The following is a 21282-nucleotide window of genomic DNA, read 5'->3' on the forward strand; positions in this document are numbered from 1 at the left end:
GGTGAAATCTAACGAGAAAAAGTTGCAATGTTGACACAAAAGCTGCCATGCAGGCTGTTTTCTTTTTCTTTTTCTTTTTTTGCCATTGATCAAAAAAAATAATAATGACAAAAAAATCCATGTTATAATGATTATTTTCAAGGCTCCAATTACTTCAAATATTTCACTTTAAAATGTTTTATGTGGTAAATATTGCATATATTGCGTAGTTGCCATATAAAAACATCAACGTTTTCTTTGACAAAAGAGCATAAAACAAACAAAATAATAGTTCAAACGTAAAATGGACAGATATATCTGAAGTTGATCTCGTAACTTAAGTGTTGAAAATAAAAGAAAAACCTAATAAAAATGCATCACTTTACGAGTGGGGCACCTTTTGGATTCCAAATATATTTAGTGGTATTTTATTTATCTTTTCACTGTGATTACTCAAAAATATTAAAGAATTAAAATAAATGGTGTTCTGCATTATTGATATTTTAGGGCTCTAATTACTAAATACTAGGGATGTCCGATAATGGCTTTTTGCCGATATCCGATATTGTCCAACTCTTTAATTACCGATACCGATATCAACCGATACCGATATCAACCGATATATGCAGTCGTGGAATCAACACATTATTATGCCTAATTTGGACAACCAGGTATGGTGAAGATAAGGTACTTTTTTAAAAAATGAATCAAATAAAATAAGATAAATAAATTAAAAACATTTTCTTGAATAAAAAAGAAAGTAAAACAATATAAAAACAGTTACATAGAAACTAGTAATTAATGAAAATTTGTAAAATTAAGTGTTAAAGGTTAGTACTATTAGTGGAGCAGCAGCACGCACAATCATGTGTGCTTACGGACTGTATCCCTTGCAGACTGTATTGATATATATTGATATATAATGTAGGAAGCAGAATATTAATAACAGAAAGAAACAACCCTTTTGTGTGAATGAGTGTAAATGGGGGAGGGAGGTTTTTTAGGTTGCTGCACTAATTGTAAGTGTATCTTGTGTTTTTTATGTTGATTTAATAAAACAAAACAACAAAAACAAAACGATACCGATAATAAAAAAACCGATACCGATAATTTCCGATATTACATTTTAGCCCATATATCGGCCGATAATATCGGCAGGCCGATATTATCGGACATCTCTACTAAATACTGCAGATTTCAGTTTTGACAGAAAAGCCATAAAACCTTCTTTTTTAAATTTTTTATTACTTTATATCAACTTGAAGTTATTATAGAGATTTACTTTAAGTGTTAAATAATTAAAAAAATTATAATAATTTCACTTATTTTTAACATTTTAATGACTGAGACCCTTTATGGTCCCCGGGACCCCTAAAAGTAAAATAAAATAAAAAATCCATATATTTTTTGTTATGGTTTGAAAATGAAAAATATCAAAATGGCCCCCGCATGCTTTAATTTTTCCGTGTGCGGCCCTCAGTGGAAAAAGTTTGGACACCCCTGGTCTATTGTGAGCGAACTGTGGTGCTGAATTTAGCCCCAGGGATCAATAAAGTACTTTCTATTCTATTCTATTCTGCATTGCTCTGCTGCCCCCTAGTGGCCAAACCAAGTAATGACAGCAACTCACCCTACAACGGAGCTAAAAAAAAAAAAAAAGGTAGTAATCAGTCGTCGTTCAGTGCATAAATGAAGCGCGGTCCTTTACTCTGTAAAGAGCCTTCTTGTATTAAAGTGGTGTTCACAGCTCAGACATTGAACTATGGTCCTTCCTGACGCCTCCGTCACATGATCTGAGCCTGGAAGACAGGCAAGTACGGCTCAAAACCACAACAAAAAGGGAAAACAAAAATAAAGGTTTCTCTGGTTCCTCCTCGGTACCATGGACTCATTCTGAATTAGTTTGGATGTTCATAGGAGAAGACGGTCGTCCCGATGACGCTACATGATGATCCGCGGTTCCGGCACCGACTCGCTTATGGATTTGTGCGGCAAAACGTTTGCGCCGTTTAGATAGAGCTCGTCGTGGACGATGACGTCCTCCCCCAACACGGTCACGTTCTCCATGCGGACCTGGCGGCACACGGCGAGACGTGAGGACGGGACGTCGGGTCGCGCCGAGGCTCGACCTCCACTCACCCACTGGCCCACGGAGGAGCTCCAGCCCACGATGCAGCTCTCCAGCCAGGAATGCGAGCGGACTCTGGCCGCCTTCAGCACCGTGCAGCGCTTTATCCGCACGCCGTCTTCCACCACCACGCCGGCGCCGATGGTCACGTTGGGCCCGATGGTGCAGTTGTCGCCGATCTGAGCGGTCGGGTCCTGCGGGACGGAACAAGCATGACCGACTTTCATGCCTAATCTGGTTTGGATGGCGCTTCAAGGAGGGGAACTGACCACCAGAACGTTGCCGAGGAACCCGGGCCCCGTGCGCAGCCTCTCTGGGGCGTGTTGCCGTAGCGACTGCAGGTACATGCACATTCCTGTCAGGAAGTCTTTGGGCTGACCGATGTCCATCCAGAAACCTGCAGACATGGACACCTTCAGACAAGACGACCAGTTTTCTTGTCACCTACTCAACCGCACGCTCATGTGATTGACAGGAAGTCAGGGGTCATGTGACTGGCAGGTTCCTGGCACATGACATCGCTGATTCGACACAGTCAATAAGTCACAGAGCTGGAGCCTAGTCAAGGACCTAGACCAGTTGTTAGAATAATTGTTTCTAAATGATCAGAAAAACTTTGTATTACATTGCGTTCCTGACAAGAAGACAAAAGCTGTCTTTGAAACCTACCAAGAGTAAGGCTCGTAAAACTCCACTGTGGAGGGGGGGGAAGCAAGATGAAGGTAATGTATGGTAATCAACAGAAAGATATTGTTCTAACCCAGGGGTCGGCAACCCGCGGCTCCGGAGCCGCATGCGGCTCTTTGACCACTCTGATGCGGCTCAGCTGCATACTTGCCGACCCCCCCCGATTTTTCCAGGAGACTTATGGATCTCAGTGCCTCTCCTAGATAACTCCCAGGGCAAATATAATCCTATTTTCACTCTAATTACTAAATTAAGGGCGTGCCCTATTTGCACTGCAGTAATTGTCCTCTATAGCATTTACAAACAGCATGCCAGCCCGGCCACATGTTGTATGTAGCTTTTAGTTGCACACGTAGGAGACAGCAAAGCATACTTACTCATCAGCCACACAGCTTACACTGACGGTAGCCGTACCGTATAAAACAACTTTAACACTGTTACGTTACAAATATGCGCCACACTGTGAACCCACACCAAAAAAGAATGAAAAACACATTTCTGGAGGACATCCCACTGTAACACAACATAAACACAACACAACCAATACCCAGAATCCCATGCAGCCCTAACTCTTCCGGTCTAGATTATACACCCCCGCTACCACAAAACCCCCCCACACATCAAACCCCTCCGTGCGTCGGTTGAGCGGAAGAGTTAGTGCTGCATGGGATTCTGGGTATTTGTTGTGTTGTGTTTATGTTGTGTTACAGTGCAGATGTTCTCCAGAAATGTGTTTGTCATTCTTTTTTGGTGTGGGTTCAAAGTGTGGCGCATATTTGTAACGTAACAGTGTTAAAGTTGTTTTATACGGTACGGCTACCGTCAGTGTAAGCTGTGTGGCTGCTGAGCTAGTACACCTTGCTGTCACTTACGTGAGCAAGCTGAAGCTGCATTCTACATGTGGTCGAGCAGGCACACTGTTTGGGCAGGCTGTAGAGGGCGCCAAAAGCAGTGCCATCACTCCCTGATATTCGGGAGCCTCCCGGAAATAATGAGAGGGTTGGCAAGTATGACGCTATCAAGAGCCATTGATTCAAATGTCGCGGGCCGCACTGACATCAAATTTCCATATTAAAGTGCGTGCCGGTGCGTGTGTCTGAGATCCCTGGTTAACATAGCACAAAGCAATTAAAGCTTTATATGCGGTGTTTTTCATTTTAAATTTTTTTTTTTTTTTGTGGCTCCCATTATTTTCTTTAATTTGTGAAACTTGCCAAAATGGCTCTTTGAGTGGTAAAGGTTGCCGACCCCTGTTCTAACCCAAGGACTTCAAAGCGCAGAGATGACAGGATCTGCCCAATTTCCAGACGACCTCTTTTTGAAGTACCGTATTTCCTTGAATTGGCGCAGGGAATATAGTATTCGCACGTCTAGAATTACTGCCGGGTCAAACTCGTTTCTCAAAATAATTAACGCATGCTTGGCCTTATCGCCGGTTCATTATTGACGCCGGATCAAATTTGTTTCGCAAAATATTAATTTTATTATTGCATGTCTATAATTTTCGCCGGGTCAAACTCGTTTCGCAAAATATTTAGCATATGGCTAGAACTTCCACCGGGTCAAATTCGTTACGTCACGAGTGACGCTTTACCTGTCCTCATTTTCAAAATGGAGGAAGCTGCTTTCAGTAGTTTACAATCGCACAAAGGAAAACAGATAAAGAGCTATTCAGTAGGATTTAAGGTCCAAGCTATTGAATACCGGTACAGTATGCTAAAAAGAACAGTAAGCAGCTATGTTTTATTAATATACCGTAGCTGCGTGTGTCAAATACTGTATGAGTCATTAAACCTCCTGGTGGTAGAGGGCGCTGCCGCGCTAGTGATCCTTCTTGCGACTTCCGGTACTGCAGAAGAAGTGAACACACGCAGCCTCTGCCTGAACTTTTAACAAGGAGGATTACATACCGGTATCTAAAATAAAACAGTTTTCTAAACTGGACTTTCAATGGAAGCAGGAGGTAATAATTAAAGGAATATCTCCATCGAGACAGAGAGACTTTTAAAACGGAAGAAAGAAAGTAAGGAAGACTTCTATAAACAAATTATCGATGCTTTTGGTCAGAAGGAGCTGCAAATGGACTCCATTTATAAGTACAGGTAAGACCATAATAATGGGTTTTTTTTATTAAATGTGCTTTTCATGATGGTATGCTTACATCACACTCAAAGCGCACGCCTAAATTTACCGGATTCCTTTTGGTAAACGCCGGAGTGAAAAGAGGTTTTAAAATAATTACCGCATGCACGGCCATCCCGCAGTCTTCCGGTAAACGCCGGAGTGACAGGAGGTTTTAAATTAATTAGCGCCCATGCGGCTATTCAAGTCTTTTTGAACTATTTTATGGACCTCTTTTGAACTATTTTACAAACTCTTTTTGAACTGACCTTTTCTGTCAATTGTTAACGACCTTTTCCGTGAAATTTTTGCGACCTTTGTCCTTTGGAAACAGTGGTGGGGAGGGGAGGGTCCAAAATTAAAGAAGGAGGCGTGCACTCTTTTGGCAGAACGTAATGACACTGTTCAAAAGGTACAGATGTGCACGTTTCTCCTCACTGAACCACATTGAATTCTGTCTCTGTTTGATTCTTTGCCTCTTGTCTTGTTTAATAGATGTCATCAGTGTTTGAACCTGACACCGGTGGTTCTCAAACTTATTTCACCAAGTACCACCTCAGAAAACACTATAGGCTCACCAAGTACCACCCGAATGACCAACGTTAAAAAAACAGTAGTGTAATAGGCCTAAGTATTCATTAAAAACAAGGCAGGGGTTTTATCTAACAAGTATATTGTGGAGGGGGGCGTGGTCTGCGGGCCTGCGGGTGTGTAAGGACTGGCCTCCAAGCCAGCGGCAGGTGAGTAGATTGCCCAGCTGGGGCTGTGGTTATCTGATCACCTGTCGCCCTTATTATTGGTCATTATAACATTGTGTTTGAATAAAGGAAAATAAAACACTGTACTTCAATCAAGTGATTCTTTGGCGTACCACAGTTTGAAAATCACCGACCTAGACTGCGATCAAACGTCTAGACTTGAGTCGGCAACCTCAACCAGAGGGTTTCGAACAGATTCAGGGACTTGGACCTGAATCAGGAGTCAAAAGACCTCTGGTGGGTCTCACTAATGTGACTCCAGTCCAAGTCCGTATTAGTATAAATTAGATTTTTATTGAAGTTTATAAACGGCTCCGGACTATTTCTCTTTATTGGAAGATGGGGCAAAACGGTTCTTTGTAGGGATGTCCGATAATATCGGCATGCCGATATTATCGGCCGATAAATGCGTTAAAATGTAATATCGGAAATTATCGGTATCGTTTTTTTTATTATCCGTATCGGTTTTTTTTTGTTTTTTTTTAAAATTAAATCAACATAAAAAACACAAGATACACTTACAATTAATGCACCAACCCAAAAAACCTCCCTCCTCATTCACACAAAAGGGTTGTTTCTTTCTGTTATTAATATTCTGCTTCCTACATTATATACCAATATATATCAATACAGTCTGCAAGGGATACAGTCCGTAAGCACACATGATTGTGCGTGCTGCTGCTCCACTAATAGTACTAACCTTTAACAGTTAATGTTACTCATTTTCATTAATTACTAGTTTCTATGTAACTGTTTTTATATGGTTTTACTTTCTTTTTTATTCAAGAAAATGTTTTTAATTTATTTATCTTATTTTATTTTATACTTTTTTTTTTTAAAAGGACCTTATCTTCACCATACCTGGTTGTCCAAATTAGACATAATAATGTGTTAATTCCACGACTGTATATATCGGTTGATATCGGTATCAGTTGATATCGGTATCGGTAATTAAAGAGTTGGACAATATCGGAATATCGGATATCGGCAAAAAGCCATTATCGGACATCCCTAGTTCTTTGCGTAGTAAATGTTGCCGACCCCTGTGCTAGACGGTGCTAGTAAAGTATAGGGGCGGGACATCTCGAGGAGACCGGAACAGAACCCTGCTGTTTAGCACAGGTTCTGATCCAGTGCTCCTCACCACAGTGTCTGCTGGGATTAAAGAGCACTTACGTCGTCTGGAGCTGTGAGCTGTGGGGAGCGAGCGCACATGTCAACAACAACAACAACAACTCTTGGACACATTGTGTTTATCAGTGATGCAGCACATTTTTGTGCAGGCGGAAAAATTTGGTCGAACAACTTTTATCACCGACACAACAATGACAAAACCGGATGTTGTGTTGACATTTTTGCAAAAAAAATCAGTTTTTTGTCTTTCTTTCCCAGTCCTGATTTTCCCCCGGATTTTACTGTCCATTAAAAAACTAAATCCTCTCCCGGTGCTGCGATCAGGTCCGCTGGTCCATAGTTTTTATTTACACTATATCAGAGTTCCTCACTAACCAAATATTGAATCCACTCCCTGGCAGACATATTGGTTACAGTGGATAGCTTAGTGGTTAGCAACACAGCGGTGATGCAAGGGACGTAGGTTCGACTCCCTTCTAGGCTATGGATCACACTAACTTTAGTATGCTTAAAGTCCGTTGCTTTAGTTATTAGCTATTGTGCTCAAGTTAGACTTTTCTAATCTATGCAAGGACAAAACTTCTTGTCTGAGGGGTGGCCTCAACCGTAGATGTTCTCTTTGTTCTAGCCCGCTAACAGCCAAGGACTTAAACGACCTCAACGAAGATAAGATGACAGCATGCAGACGAAGCAGAGACTTCAAGGACCTCAACGAAGATAAGATGACAACACACAGACGAAGCGGGCACAAGGCGAAATCACAAGGTCCCCAGCACATTCCGTCACGTATTGTGCGTCCTGGACCTGCTTTGCATAATATATGTGACCACTCCTTTTGGAGCCGGCCTTAATGTTGTTGACTGTGGAACTCCTGAATAAATAGAGGGACGCAGGAGCTGAACCTTAGAGCGTAGGGCGAGACTGTGACTAAGTGTGCAGCTCCATGCATTCTCCTCAGGAGCTTTCTTTTGTTTTTTTTGTTTTTTTACGGTGCGTTCATGTACCGCTGAACAGAGTAGGACGCCACAACGCCCGACAGAAATAACAAATAATAATAATACATTTTATTTGTTGCGCAATTTTTATTTGCATAAATCTTAAAGTGCTACAGTACAAACCGATATTTAACGCAATAAGAGTTGAGCCTTTAAACCAGACAAAAAACTAAGACTAAAACTAGATCAGTGAAGCATAAGAAACACAAACCATGCAAAATAGTGGCTTTTTCAACCGTGTGTAAATTTATTTAAAAAAATAACTTGGTGTGTACAATAACTTTTTGAGCACATACAATACCTTTATAATACTGGTAATGACAACTGTGATCATTTTGGTGGTAATGATATGAAATGTTCATATAGGTACATCCCTCAAACGTGCAATGTGGAAATATCAAGGGGGTGTTTTCTGCGAAGACCTACCCCATGCCGGGTTTAATCACCTGAAATCCAAACATTCCGATCGCCATTGTGATGGTGTGAGCACACCACCGCAGAGAAAACGCAAGTACCCCCAAACGCATCGACTCATTCAGAATTTGGTCCGGTACATTATCATTTTGATCCTATATTGTCGTAATACCAGTGGCAAATTAATATTGTCATAATTTTATGATTATTTTATTCTTTGAGAGATAAAGAATAATGTTAGAATAATTGCTTGTAAGTTATCACAAAAAACTTTGTGTTGAAATGAGTTCCTGACAAGAAGACAAAAGCTGTCTTTGAAACCTACCAAGAGTACGGATCTTAAAACTCCACTGTGTAGGGGGGGGGGCAACATGAAGGTGTTCCTGTGTTCTTTCATGTGTGGTAATCAACAGAAGGATGTTGTTCTAACCCAAGGACTTCAGAGCGGAGAGATGACAGGATCTGCCCAATTTCCAGACGACCTCTTTTTGAAGTATTTTACGAACTCTTTTTGAACTGACCTTTTCTGTGAATTGTTTACGACCTTTTCTGTGAACTTTTTGCGACCTTTGTCCTTTGTCAAAGGTGGCCACGTGGTCGGGGAGGGTCCAAAATAAAAGGAGGCGGCATGCAATCTTTTGGCAGAGCGTGCTGAGATACTGTACAAGGGTACAGTGTACAGACGACTCTCCTCAATATATTGAGTCCAAATTGAATTCTGTCTCTGTTTAATTCTTTGCCCCTTGTCTTGTTTAATAGATGTCATCAGTGTTTGAACCTGACATGGCAACGTCATGATTTCATTGAGGTTAAAATGATTACCGTAATAATAATTTGCATAGTTTATTTTCTGCGTGGTTTTCTCTTTATCGGTCGCGGCCAAGAATTTTAATTTCGCTACATTTCAAGTATACAGCACAGGCCAAAAGTTTGGACACACCTTCTCATTTGAATGCGTTTTCTTTCTTTTCATGACTATTTACATTGTAGATCGTCACTGAAGCCATCAAAACTATGACACCTGTGAAGTGGAAACCATTTCAGGTGACTACCCCTTGAAGCTCATGGAGAGAATGCCAAGAGTGTGCAAAACAGTAATCAGAGCAAAGGGTGGCTATTTTGAAGAAACTAGAATATAAAATATGTGTTCAGTTATTTCACCTTTTTTTGTTAAGTACATAACTCCACATGTGTTCATTCATAGTTGTGATGTGACAATCTACAATGTAAATAGTCATGAACATTAAGAAAAGGCATTGAATGAGAAGGTGTACAAACTTTTGGCCTCTACTGTATATCGCAGCAAATCATATCAATGCTTCTTCTCGTCTGAGTGTCTGATCACAGGACGTTGTGTGGCTGTGAGAAAGCACACACACTTACAGCAATGTTTTGTTGGGCTCTGTGCAAACAACACAGGCCAATGAATGCTAGGTCTACTTCTGCGGCCATTTTGTGAGAATGAAAGAGTGGAAAGAGCAAGTCAACATAGTTACCCTGCAGCTCCATGGCGTACAGGTGTCCCTCCTCAGCCATGACGGGAAAAATCTCTTTTTCTATGGATGTTGGCCTGAGCTACACAAACACACACAAGTTAGTGTCTATACCAGGTCTGCTGCACGCAGGGCACAGTCCTTGTAAACGTTCATGGCGTTTTACGGACCTGAATTCTGCCGAGCATGCTGGGATTGAAAATGTAGATGCCGGCGTTGATCTTGTTGGAGACAAAGACCTGAGGCTTCTCCACAAAGCGATGGATCTTGCCGCTGTCCGCCTCAAACACCACCACGCCGTATTTAGACGGCTCCTCCACCCGCGTCACCTACGCAGAAAACCAATGTTAGCCATGGTCGACCCGTTTATATGACGGACTTCTTTCACTTAGACTTAGACACACTTTATAGATCCACAAGAGAAATTGTTCCACACAGTAGCTCAGTTACGAAGGATGGAAAGGGTAAGGATGGAAAGGATAATGCACACAAGGGCACAAAAAGAGGGCGAAAACAAAAGGTATAAAGTACTCTAAAAATGTACCATAGTAGCAATAAAAAATATAACATATCTGTAATATTTACATATTATAAATACAGTATACAAAATATACTGATATATTATATTATTATATTATATTATATTTTTATATAATATATATAATATACAACAAATTCCAAGGACCCTCTTTTTCGGACCATATGGCGCACCGAATTACAAGGCGCATTGCCAATGAGCGGGTCTATTTAGGTCTATTTTCATACAAAAACCACACTAAAAGGGGTCATATTAGGAATTTTTTCACAGGAACGTATTTTTCGGACCATATGGCGCACCGGATTATAAGGTGCATTACCAATGAGCGGGTCTATTTAGGTCTATTTTCATACAAAAAGCGCATTAAAAGTGAGCATGTTATGAATTTTTTTTACAGGAACATTTTTCGGACCGTAGGGCACACCGAATTACAAGGCGCATTGCCAATGAGCGGGTCTATTTAGGTCTATTTTCATACAAAAAGCGCATTAAAAGGGGTCATATTAGGAATTTTTTCACAGGCACGTGTTTTTCGGACCATAGGGCGCACCGAATTATAAGGCGCATTGCCAATGAGCGGGTGTATTTAGGTCTATTTTCATACAAAAAAACACATTAAAAGGGGTCATAATAGGAATTTTTTTACAGAAACATATTTTTCGGACCATAGGGCGCACCGAATTACAAGGCGCATTGCCAATGAGCAGGTTTATTTAGGTCTATTTTCAGACAAAAAGCGCATTAAAATGTGTCATGTTATGCATTTTTTGACAGGAGCGTATTTTTCGGACCATAGGGCGCACCGGATTATAAGGCGCATTACCAATGAGCGGGTCTATTTAGGTCTATTTTCATACAAAAAGCGCATCAAAAGGGGTCATATTAGGAATTTTTTCACAGGAACGTGTTTTTCGGACCATAGGGCGCACCGAATTGTAAGGCGCATTGCCAATGAGCGGGTCTATTTAGGTCTATTTTCATACAAAAGCCGCATTAAAAGGGGTCATATTATGAATTTTTTCACAGGAACATATTTTTCGGACCATAGGGCACACCGGATTATAAGGCGCACTACCAATGAGCGGGTCTATTTAGGTCTATTTTCATACAAAAAGCGCATTAAAAGGGGTCTTATTATGAATTTCTGGACAGGAACGTATTTTTTGGACCATAGGGCGCACCGAATTATAAGGCGCATTGCCAATGAGCGGGTCTATTTTCATACAAAAAGCGCATTAAAAGGGGTCATATTATGAATTGTTTCTACATTTAAAAGACTTCCTTGTGGTCTACATAACATGTAATGGTGGTTCTTTGGTCTAAATGTTGCATGGATTATGTTTTAAAGACCATCTTCAAGCCGCTTTCTGACCGTCTCTTCAGAATACGCCGTTTAGTAGACGGACTTATTTACGTGCCTCCACTTCGACAGCGTCTTCTCCCCGTCATCCTTGCTGTACCTGTAGTTTTTAGCGCTTCCATAGCGAGTCTACCGACAGAAATAAGTTAGAAATGGCAACAAGGGAGGATGAATGCCCCACAACAAGAGGATAGAGAAAAAGAAGGAGCTCATTGACTACAATGGCGGACGCGCGCACATTTTCAGGACTTATGCAGATCCCAAATACACATCAGTAGGTAGCAAAAGGTAAGAAAAGTTGGTTTTGCATAATATTGCAAAACAAAACGCCAGATAATGTCTCCTAATAGGTGCCATTTTGGTGTCCTTATACACACCATAATAACACCGTACGTTGAAGCACAGTACGTCTGACTATGGTAGCCGTAATGCTCCGACAAACCATCAAGCGGTGTGGCTAAAGTCCTACTAAAACATTTTGACAGATTTTTGAGTGCTGTGTGTAATGTTCTAATGGGTACTTGCTAGCTCATTTATTGAATAGGAGGCATCAACCTGCAGTCCACACAGATCTCGTATGTGTGACTGCCATCTACTGGTCACACATATCATTACACCATGTACCAAATAAAATTTATTTGAGGCCGGTAAGCACAACCAGACTTAATATGTACATTAGGCACACCGTTGATTTTTGAGAAAATGAAAGAATTTTAAAATGCGCCTTATAGTCCGAAAAATAAAGCACGGAGAAAAAACTCTCACCACAATGGTGCCCTCTCGGCCGTGGTTTCGGTGGAACTGCAGGAGATCTTGGAAGGGAAATTCACAGATGACGTCCGAGTTGAGGACGAAGAAGGGCTCGTTGTCGACTTCCAACAGCTCCCGAGCCAACGCCAGCGGACCCGCTGTTCCAAGAGGGTGAGAATAATTCATATTTGATCCATAAACTGACTATAGTCTGTAGTCATGAAATATACGGCGCTCGGATCAAAGGAACCTCACATACTTTTGGCCATCAAGTATAAGTGGAGAACACCAAGATTCATGGCCAGGCCCACTTTTGTTTAAAATATAATGTGTGTGTGTGTTTGTGTGTGTGTGTTACGGACAGCAAAGCCCTGTCTGTCTGTTATTTCACTTGACCTTTTTCTGTGTTGATTGAGCTGTGTTGAAGCAGCAAAAAAGGACATTATGTTAAATGAAGAGTTTCTGTCTCTGATAGTTGATATAATAATGTAATAAGTGCATCATAAAGCCTACATCAGGGGTCACCAACCTTTTTGAAACCAAGAGCTACTTCTTGGGTACTGATTAATGCGAAGGGCTACCAGTTTGATACACACTTAAATAAATTGCCAGAAATAGCCAATTTGCTCAAGTTACCTTTAACTCTATGTTATTATTAATAATTAATAATATTTACACTTAATTGAACGGTTTAAAAGAGGACAAAACACAAAAAAAATTACAATTCAATTTTGAAACATAGTTTATCTTCAATTTCGACTCTTTAAAATTCAAAATTCAACCGAAAAAAAAAAAGAGAAAAACTAGCTAATTTGAATCTTTTTGAAAAAATTAAAAAAATAATTTATGGAACATCATTAGTAATTTTTCCTGATTAAGATTAATTTTAGAATTTTGATGACATGTTTTAAATAGGTTAAAATCCAATCTGCACTTTGTTAGAATATATAACAAATTGGACCAAGCTATATTTCTAACAAAGACAAATCATTATTTCTTCTAGATTTTCCAGAACAACATTTTTTAAAAGAAATTCAAAATACTTTGAAATAAGATTTAAATTTGATTCTACAGATTTTCTACATTTGCCAGAATAATTTTTTTGAATTTTAATCATAATAAGTTTGAAGAAATATTTCACAAATATTCTTCGTCGAAAAAACAGAAGCTAAAATGAAGAATTAAATCAAAATGTATTTATTATTCTTTACAATAAATAAAAAAAATTTACTTGAACATTGATTTAAATTGTCAGCAAAGAAGAGGAAGGAATTTAAAAGGTAAAAAGGTATATGTGTTTAAAAATCCTAAAATCATTTTTAAGGTTGTATTTTTTCTCTAAAATTGTCTTTCTGAAATTCATAAGAAGCAAAGTAAAAAAATGTATGAATTTATTTAAACAAGTGAAGACCAAGTTTTATAAATATTTTCTTGGATTTTCAAATTCTATTTGAGTTTTGTCTCTCTTAGAATTAAACATGTCGGGCAAAGCGAGACCAGCTTGCTAGTAAATAAAAAAAAAAAAAAAAAATAGAGGCAGCTCACTGGTAAGTGCTGCTATTTGAGCTATTTTTAGAACAGGCCAGCGGGCTACTCATCTGGTCCTTGCGGGCTACCTGGTGCCCGTGGGCACCGCGTTGGTGACCCCTGGTCTACATGAACTCCATGGTGTTCAGGGATGAATAGTCTCTCCTATTGCTATTGTACTATTTTTTCAGCTATAGTTACATTAATCATTAGTAATGCAGCAGCCTAGTTTTGAATGGCAGGGTCCCTGCTATCACATGTTGATACAAATATAACATTTACATAATAAAAATCAACTACAGGTTTTCCAAATGCTGTAATAAATTAAGCATGATGAGTTGACTTGAAACTGTTTAATGTTGCACTTTTTATATGTAGAAGAAAAGTTTTGTCATTTTATTTAATCTGAGCAACAACTTGAGGCAGTTTAATGTTGATTAACAGAATTATTATAGTGTTCCCAATGTTAAAAGGATAAAGCCATTGTTTACAAATTTGGTAAATAAATAACTGAATAATGTATATTTTGTTGTTTTCTTACTGTACCGAAAATGAACCGAACCGTGACCTCTAAACCGAGGTACGTACCGAACCGAAATTTTTGTGTACCGTCACACCCCTATGCAGGATTGATTGTGGATTCATTGATAAATGCTATGCTGGCATTCAGAAAGCGATTGTTAATGTTAAAGGCCTACTGAAAATGCGATTTTCTTATTTAAACGGGGATAGCAGGTCCATTCTATGTGTCATACTTGATCATTTCGCGATATTGCCATATTTTTGCTGAAAGGAGTTACACACGACATCTACGATAAAGTTCGCAACTTTTGGTCGCTGATAAAAAAGCCCTGCCTGTACCAGAAGTAGCGTGACGTCACAGGTTGTTGAGCTCCTCACATCTGCACATTGTTTACAATCATGGCCACCAGCAGCGAGAGCGATTCGGACCGAGAAAGCGGCGATTTCCCCATTAATTTGAGCGAGGATGAAAGATTCGTGGATGAGGAAAGTGAGAATGAAGGACTAGAGGGCAGTGGAAGATGCTGTGAGAGGCGGGTGGGACCTGATATTCAGCTGGGAATGACTACAACAGTAAATAAACACAAGACATATATATACTCTATTAGCCACAACACAACCAGGCTTATATTTAATATGCCACAAATTAATCCGCATAACAAACACCTCCCCCCTCCCGTCCATATAACCCGCCAATACAACTCAAACACCCGTACAACACACTCAATCCCACAGCCCAAAGTACTGTTCACCTCTGCAAAGTTTATACAGTACATATATTTCCCCAAAGTTACGTACGTGACATGCACGTAGCGGCACGCACATACGGGCAAGCGATTGTTTGGAAGCCGCAGCTGCGTACTCACGGTACCGCGTCTGCGTATCCAACTCAAAGTCCTCCTGGTAAGAGTTTCTGTAGTCCCAGTTCTCCACAGGCCAATGGTAAAGCTTGACTGTCATCGTCCGGGAATGTAAACAATGAAACACCGGCTGTGTTTGTGTTGCTGCAGCCGGCCGCTAATACACCGCTTCCCACCTACAGCTTTCTTCTTTGCTGTCTCCATTGTTCATTGAACAAATTGCAAAAGATTCACCAACACAGATGTCCAGAATACTGTGGAATTTTGCGATGAAAACAGACGACTTAATAGCTGGCCACAATGCTGTCCCAAAATGTCCTCTACAATCCGTGACGTCACGCGCAAACGTCATCATACCGAGACGTTTTCAGCAGGATATTTCGCGGGAAATTTAAAATGTCACTTTATAAGTTAACCCGGCCGTATTGGCATGTGTTGCAATGTTAAGATTTCATCATTGATGTATAAACTATCAGACTGCGTGGTCGCTAGTAGTGGCTTTCAGTAGGCCTTTAACCATAATTATCACAGCCATTTTGTCAAATATCTACAGAGAATCCAAACTCACCCGTTCCAAGAGGCTCCGTCTCATGTGAAAGAGAGATACGAATGCCAAGCTGAGGAGGAACAAAAAGAGACATTTAAGTACATTTTATCCATGTCACTTTATAAGTTGGTCTGGGTATACACTAAGTGGTGCCGCTAACAAGAAGATTCTAATCAGCGTGATAAGTTTAGTCGTCCTACTCTCTGCTCCTGGATCTTCATCTCTCTCTCCAGCAGCTCGGACATGTAGCTGACCGCCAAGACCACGTGGTCAACCCCGGCCTGGACACACACACACACGTATGGACGATTAGGAAAAGAATAACGTGCTCACCGGTCACGCCTCGAGGAGACAAAGAGCGACGGCGCTCGCCGTACCTTGACCAGCGCCTCCACCTGGTGGAGCAGGATGGGCTTGTTGCAGAAGTCCACCAGAGGCTTGGGGACACTCAGGGTGAGCGGTCGCAGGCGCGTACCGTAACCTCCGACCAAAATCAAAGCCTTCATGCTCGCTGTCTCTGTCGACCGTTACCGGGGCAACCTGGGCTCATCAATGAAGACTATGGAAATGACCTAGGGTGGCAAGAGGAGAGTCACTGACACAACTTGTCAGGCCGATAAAAGGATAATCCATATCAATTAAAAAAAATTTGTTATATATATATATATATATATATATATATATATATATATATATATATATATATATATATATATAAATATAATATATAGAGATATTTATACATACATACACATGTGTAAATACAAATGTGTGTTTATGTGTGTATATATGTATATATATACAGTATATATATATATATATATATATATGTGTGTGTGTGTGTACAAAACCAGTGAAGTTGGTAAATCGTAAATAAAAACAGAATACAATGATTTGAAAATCATTTTCAACTCATTTTCAATTAAATAAACTGCAAAGACAAGATATTTAAAGTTCGAACTGAGAATCTTAATTTTTTTTTTGCAAATAACCATTAACTTAGAATTTAATGGCAGCAACACATTGCAAAAATGTTGGCACAGGGGCATTTTTACCACTGTGTTACATGGCCTTTCCTTTTAACAACACTCAGTAAAGGTTTGGTAACTGAGGAGACACATTTTTGAAGTGGAATTCTTTCCCATTCTTGCTTGATGTACAGCTTAAGTTGTTAACAGTCTCCCTTCTCATATTTTAGCCTTCACATTTTCAATGGGAGACAGGTCTGGACTACAGGCAGGCCAGTCTAGTACCCACACTCTTTTACTATGAAGCCACGTTGATGTAACACGTGGCTTGGCATTGTCTTGCTGAAATAAGCAGGGGCGTCCATGGTAACGTTGCTTGGATGGCAACATATGTTGCTCCAAAACCTGTATGTACCTTTCAGCATTAATGGTGCCTTCACAGATGTGTAAGTTGCCTTAGGCACTAATACACCCCCATACCATCACACATGCTGGCTTTGGAACTTTGCGCCTATAACAACCCGGATGGTTCTTTTCTTCTTTGTTCCGGAGGACACGACGTCCACAGTTTCCAAAAACAATTTGAAATGTGGACTCGTCAGACCACGGAACACTTTTACACTTTGCATCAGTCCATCTTAAGACGAGCTCGGGCCCAGCGAAGCCGACTGCGTTTCTGGGTGTTGTTGATAAACGGTTTTCGCCTTGCATAGGAGAGTTTTAACTCGCACTTACAGATGTAGCGACCAACTGTAGTCACTGACAGTGACACGGACTACGTAACTTCCTGGCAGTAAACCTGCAGAAAATAGTTGTTTCTTTATGTTTACATTTTCTCATTTTGCTACACTTTATCAATGATTTAATACATATTTCTTATTTGTTTCAGCTTGATTTAAAGAGGTTATTTTTAGAGATGTCCGATAATATCGGCCTGCCGATATTATCGGCCGATAAATGCTTTAAAATGTAATATCGAAATTATCAGTATCCATCCATCCATCCATTTTCTACCGCCTCTCCCTTTTGGGGTGTTTTTTTTATTATCGGTATCGTTTTTTTAATTTATTATTAAATCAACATAAAAAACACAAGATACACTTACAATTAGTGCACCAACCCAAAAAACCTCCCTCCCCCATTTACACTCATTCACACAAAAGGGTTGTTTCTTTCTGTTATTAATATTCTGCTTCCTACATTATATATCAATATATATCAATACAGTCTGCAAGGGATACAGTCCGTAAGCACACATGATTGTGCGTGCTGCTGCTCCACTAATAGTACTAACCTTTAACAGTTAATTTGACTCATTTTCATTCATTACTAGTTTCTATGCAACTGTTTTTATATTGTTTTACTTTCTTCTTTATAAAGAAAATGTTTTTAATGTATTTATCTTGTTTTATTTTTTTATTTATTTTTTTTAAAAAGGACCTTATCTTCACCATACCTGCTTGTCCAAATTAGGCATAATAATGTGTTAATTCCATCAATGCATCCATTTTCTACCGCTTATTCCCTTCGGGGTCGTGGGGGGCGCTGGAGCCTATCTCAGCTACAATCGGGCGGAAGGCGGGGTACACCCTGGACAAGTCGCCACCTCATCGCAGGGCTGTGTTAATTCCATGACTGTATATATTGGTATAGGTTGACATCGGTATCGGTTGATATCGGTATCGGTAATTAAAGAGTTGGACAATATCGGAATATCAGATATCGGCAAAAAGCCATTATCGGACATCCCTAATAATTAGGGCTGTCCGATAATGGCTTTTTTGCCGATATTCCAATATTGTTTAACTCTTAATTACCGATACCGATATCAACCAATACCGATGTATACAGTCGTGGAATTAACACATTATTATGCCTAATTTGAACAACCAGGTACGGTGAAGATAAGGTCCTTTTTAAAAAAATAAAAAATAAAAAATAAGATAAATAAATTAAAAACATTTTCTTGAATAAAAAATAAAGTTAAACAATATAAAAACAGTTACATAGAAACTAGAGATGTCCGATAAATGCTTTAAAATGTAATATCGGAAATTATCGGTATCGTTTTTTTTTTGTTTGTTTTTTTATTAAATCAACATAAAAAACACAAGATACACTTACAATTAGTGCACCAACCCAAAAAACCTCCCTCCCCCATTTACACTCATTCACACAAAAGGGTTGTTTCTTTCTGTTATTAATATTCTGCTTCCTACATTATATATCAATATATATCAATACAGTCTGCAAGGGATACAGTCCGTAAGCACACATGATTGTGCGTGCTGCTGCTCCACTAATAGTACTAACCTTTAACACTTAATTTTACTCATTTTCATTCATTACTAGTTTCTATGTAACTGTTTTTATATTGTTTTACTTTCTTTTTTATTCAAGAAAATGTTTTTAATGTATTTATTTTATTTTTATTTTTTAAAAAGGACCTTATGTTCACCATACCTGGTTGTCCAAATTAGGCATAATAATGTGTTAATTCCACGACTGTATACATCGGTATCGGTTGATATCGGTATCAGTAATTAAGAGTTGGACAAAATCGGAATATCGGCAAAAAAAACATTATCGGACATCTCTAGTTGTGTTGACACTTTCTTTCCTTTCCGCCTTGATAGCTGAGGGGATTCCAATCAGAGGAAGGTCCCATTTGAAATACAAATGTTGACATTTACTATATTTTCCATGGATCATAAGAAATATCAATATTTATCGATATCTACTAACATAAAAATAACTTTTATCGTGATACAGTTTTCAGCCATATCGCCCAGCCCTAGCTGGTTGTATGTTATTGTATTTAGCCACAAACAGAGTGGGATGGATGCTAGAAACACAAAGGAACAAGGTTCTTTTGGACCAACCGGGTTTTGATTGATTGATTGAAACTTTTATTAGTAGATTGCACAGTACAGTACATATTCCGTACAATTGACCACTAAATGGTAACACCCCAATAAGTTTTTCAATTTGTTTAAGTCCACTTAAATTGATTCATGATACAGATATATACTATCGTCACACAAGATAATCATCAGAGTATATACATTGAATTATTTACATTATTTACAATCCGGGGTGTGGGATGTGGAGGGGGGGAGGGGGGGTTAGGTTTGGTTGATATCAACACTTCAGTCATCAACAATTGCATCATCAGAGAAATGGACATTGGAACAGTGTAGGACTGACTTGGTAGGATATGTACAGCAAGTAGTGGGCATAGAGAGAGAGATCAGAAAGTATAAGAATAAGTAAGTCTTTGCTGTCGTCCAGCATTCTGTTTTTGTTTACTTTGTAGCCATTTCAGTTTTAGTTTAGTTCCGCATAGCCTTCCCTAAGCTGTGATGCCTTTTCTTAGGGGCACTCACCTTTTGTTTATTTTTGGTTTAAGCATTAGATACCTTTTTACCTGTACACTGCCTGCCGCTTATTGTTTACAATCCGGGGAGGTAGGATGTGGAAGGGAGGGTGTTAGTTTAGGGTTGAAGTTGTCTGGAGGTGTTCTTTTAGTGCGGTTTTGAAGGAGGATAGAGGTGCCCTTTCTTTTACACCTGTTTGGGTAACCATAAGGGACAAGCGGTAGAAAAATGGATGAAAACTATAAATAAACATTTCCATGTTTAAATCCGGACTGCAGTTGTTCGAAGAGTCCATTCAAAGAATTATGGCAGAGGACTGAGGGGAGTTCATGTTAGCTAAAGTGGCTAACAAGTAATAATGAACTATTAATATAATCTCTCACTGGTGCTCCTGCTTGCCGACTTAAAATTTGCTGTAAAAAATGTTTTTAAACTCACGTTGCTGCGGTCCACGGTGGCTCTCTCTGCTTAGTGACACGTAAGATGCTTCAAATTCCAGTTTGTTGTTTAGTTTCCGGTTTGACCGCTCGGTGTCAAGGCTAAAGTTATTAAACCTGTTTATGCGGTATTGCTTAACAAAATAAAACGACAATGTTGCGGACGCAACGAACGTACAATAGACTAACAACACATTTACGTACTTAAAAATAATAATAACAACATATACTTGTCATTAATAAGTTTAAAAAGGGTTCACTTATGGCACAAATACAGAACTTCCGGTTAGGCTTGACTAAACATGTTGCACTTTACAATGAGCCGTAGCTTGTCGTCACTAACTTCACTCGATGGTACCCACCGGCTTCGTAAGAATTGTAAACTCATTTGTGGTCACAGAAATCCAAAATGATTAACTTAGTTAATATTATTCATTTTTTTAGGGTAAAAGTGGCCCAAAACTGTCATACGTTCGCCGTAAACTGTAATTGAGTCTATCTTTACACCCCTCAACCAGGGCGTGAATGGTACGCTCTGGCCCCGCCTCTTCACTACGTCTGACCAATGGGAGAAAAACAGCGTGGCGACCAGAGCTGCGTTCTGAAAACATGTGACACTGCGTAAAAAAAATGCAGCCATTTGCGTAATCGGATAGTTGTAATGTGCAAATTTGGATGAAATAGGTC

The 21282-nt window shown here is 39.5% G+C and overlaps 2 protein-coding genes across 6 annotated transcripts in view; both read right to left on the minus strand.

Annotated features, from left to right (window-relative positions):
* The window catches only part of atp6ap1la (ATPase H+ transporting accessory protein 1 like a), a 98231-nt gene that overhangs the window by 29275 nt on the left and 47674 nt on the right, over positions 1 to 21282 (minus strand). The window lies entirely within an intron of this gene.
* LOC133643392 (mannose-1-phosphate guanyltransferase beta-like) lies at positions 1102 to 20991 on the minus strand. 4 transcript variants are annotated; one of them, XM_062037939.1, is made up of 10 exons: positions 20597 to 20938; positions 16191 to 16385; positions 16014 to 16094; positions 15835 to 15883; positions 12373 to 12515; positions 9880 to 10038; positions 9713 to 9791; positions 2377 to 2504; positions 2119 to 2301; positions 1102 to 2052 (listed from the first exon to the last, which is right to left on the minus strand). In XM_062037939.1, exons 2-10 carry the CDS (start codon positions 16317 to 16319, stop codon positions 1921 to 1923), a joined length of 1083 nt encoding a protein of 360 aa, XP_061893923.1. In that variant the 5' UTR covers positions 16320 to 16385; positions 20597 to 20938; the 3' UTR covers positions 1102 to 1920. The 4 variants fall into 4 exon arrangements, with proteins under 4 accessions (XP_061893923.1, XP_061893922.1, XP_061893920.1 ...); XM_062037938.1 differs by lacking the exon at positions 20597 to 20938 and adding an exon at positions 20958 to 20991 and having other exon boundaries at positions 1102 to 2301; XM_062037936.1 differs by having other exon boundaries at positions 1102 to 2301.

The sequence above is a fragment of the Entelurus aequoreus genome, linkage group LG26 (genome assembly GCF_033978785.1).
Source record: "Entelurus aequoreus isolate RoL-2023_Sb linkage group LG26, RoL_Eaeq_v1.1, whole genome shotgun sequence".
NCBI lineage: Eukaryota > Metazoa > Chordata > Actinopteri > Syngnathiformes > Syngnathidae > Entelurus > Entelurus aequoreus.

What these genes read in the sequence shown, in the direction of transcription:
- LOC133643392 (XM_062037938.1), bottom strand. Translation starts at nt 16,319, where the DNA reads ATGAAGGCTTTGATTTTGGTCGGAGGTTACGGTACGCGCCTGCGACCG. An exon ending in GCCGAGAGGGCACCATTGTG is followed by an intron (nt 10,039 to 12,372) that starts GTGAGAGTTTTT and finishes TTTTCTGCGTAG; the next exon opens with GTGACGCGGGTGGAGGAGCC. An exon ending in GTACGCCATGGAGCTGCAGG is followed by an intron (nt 2,505 to 9,712) that starts GTAACTATGTTG and finishes CCATGTCTGCAG; the next exon opens with GTTTCTGGATGGACATCGGT.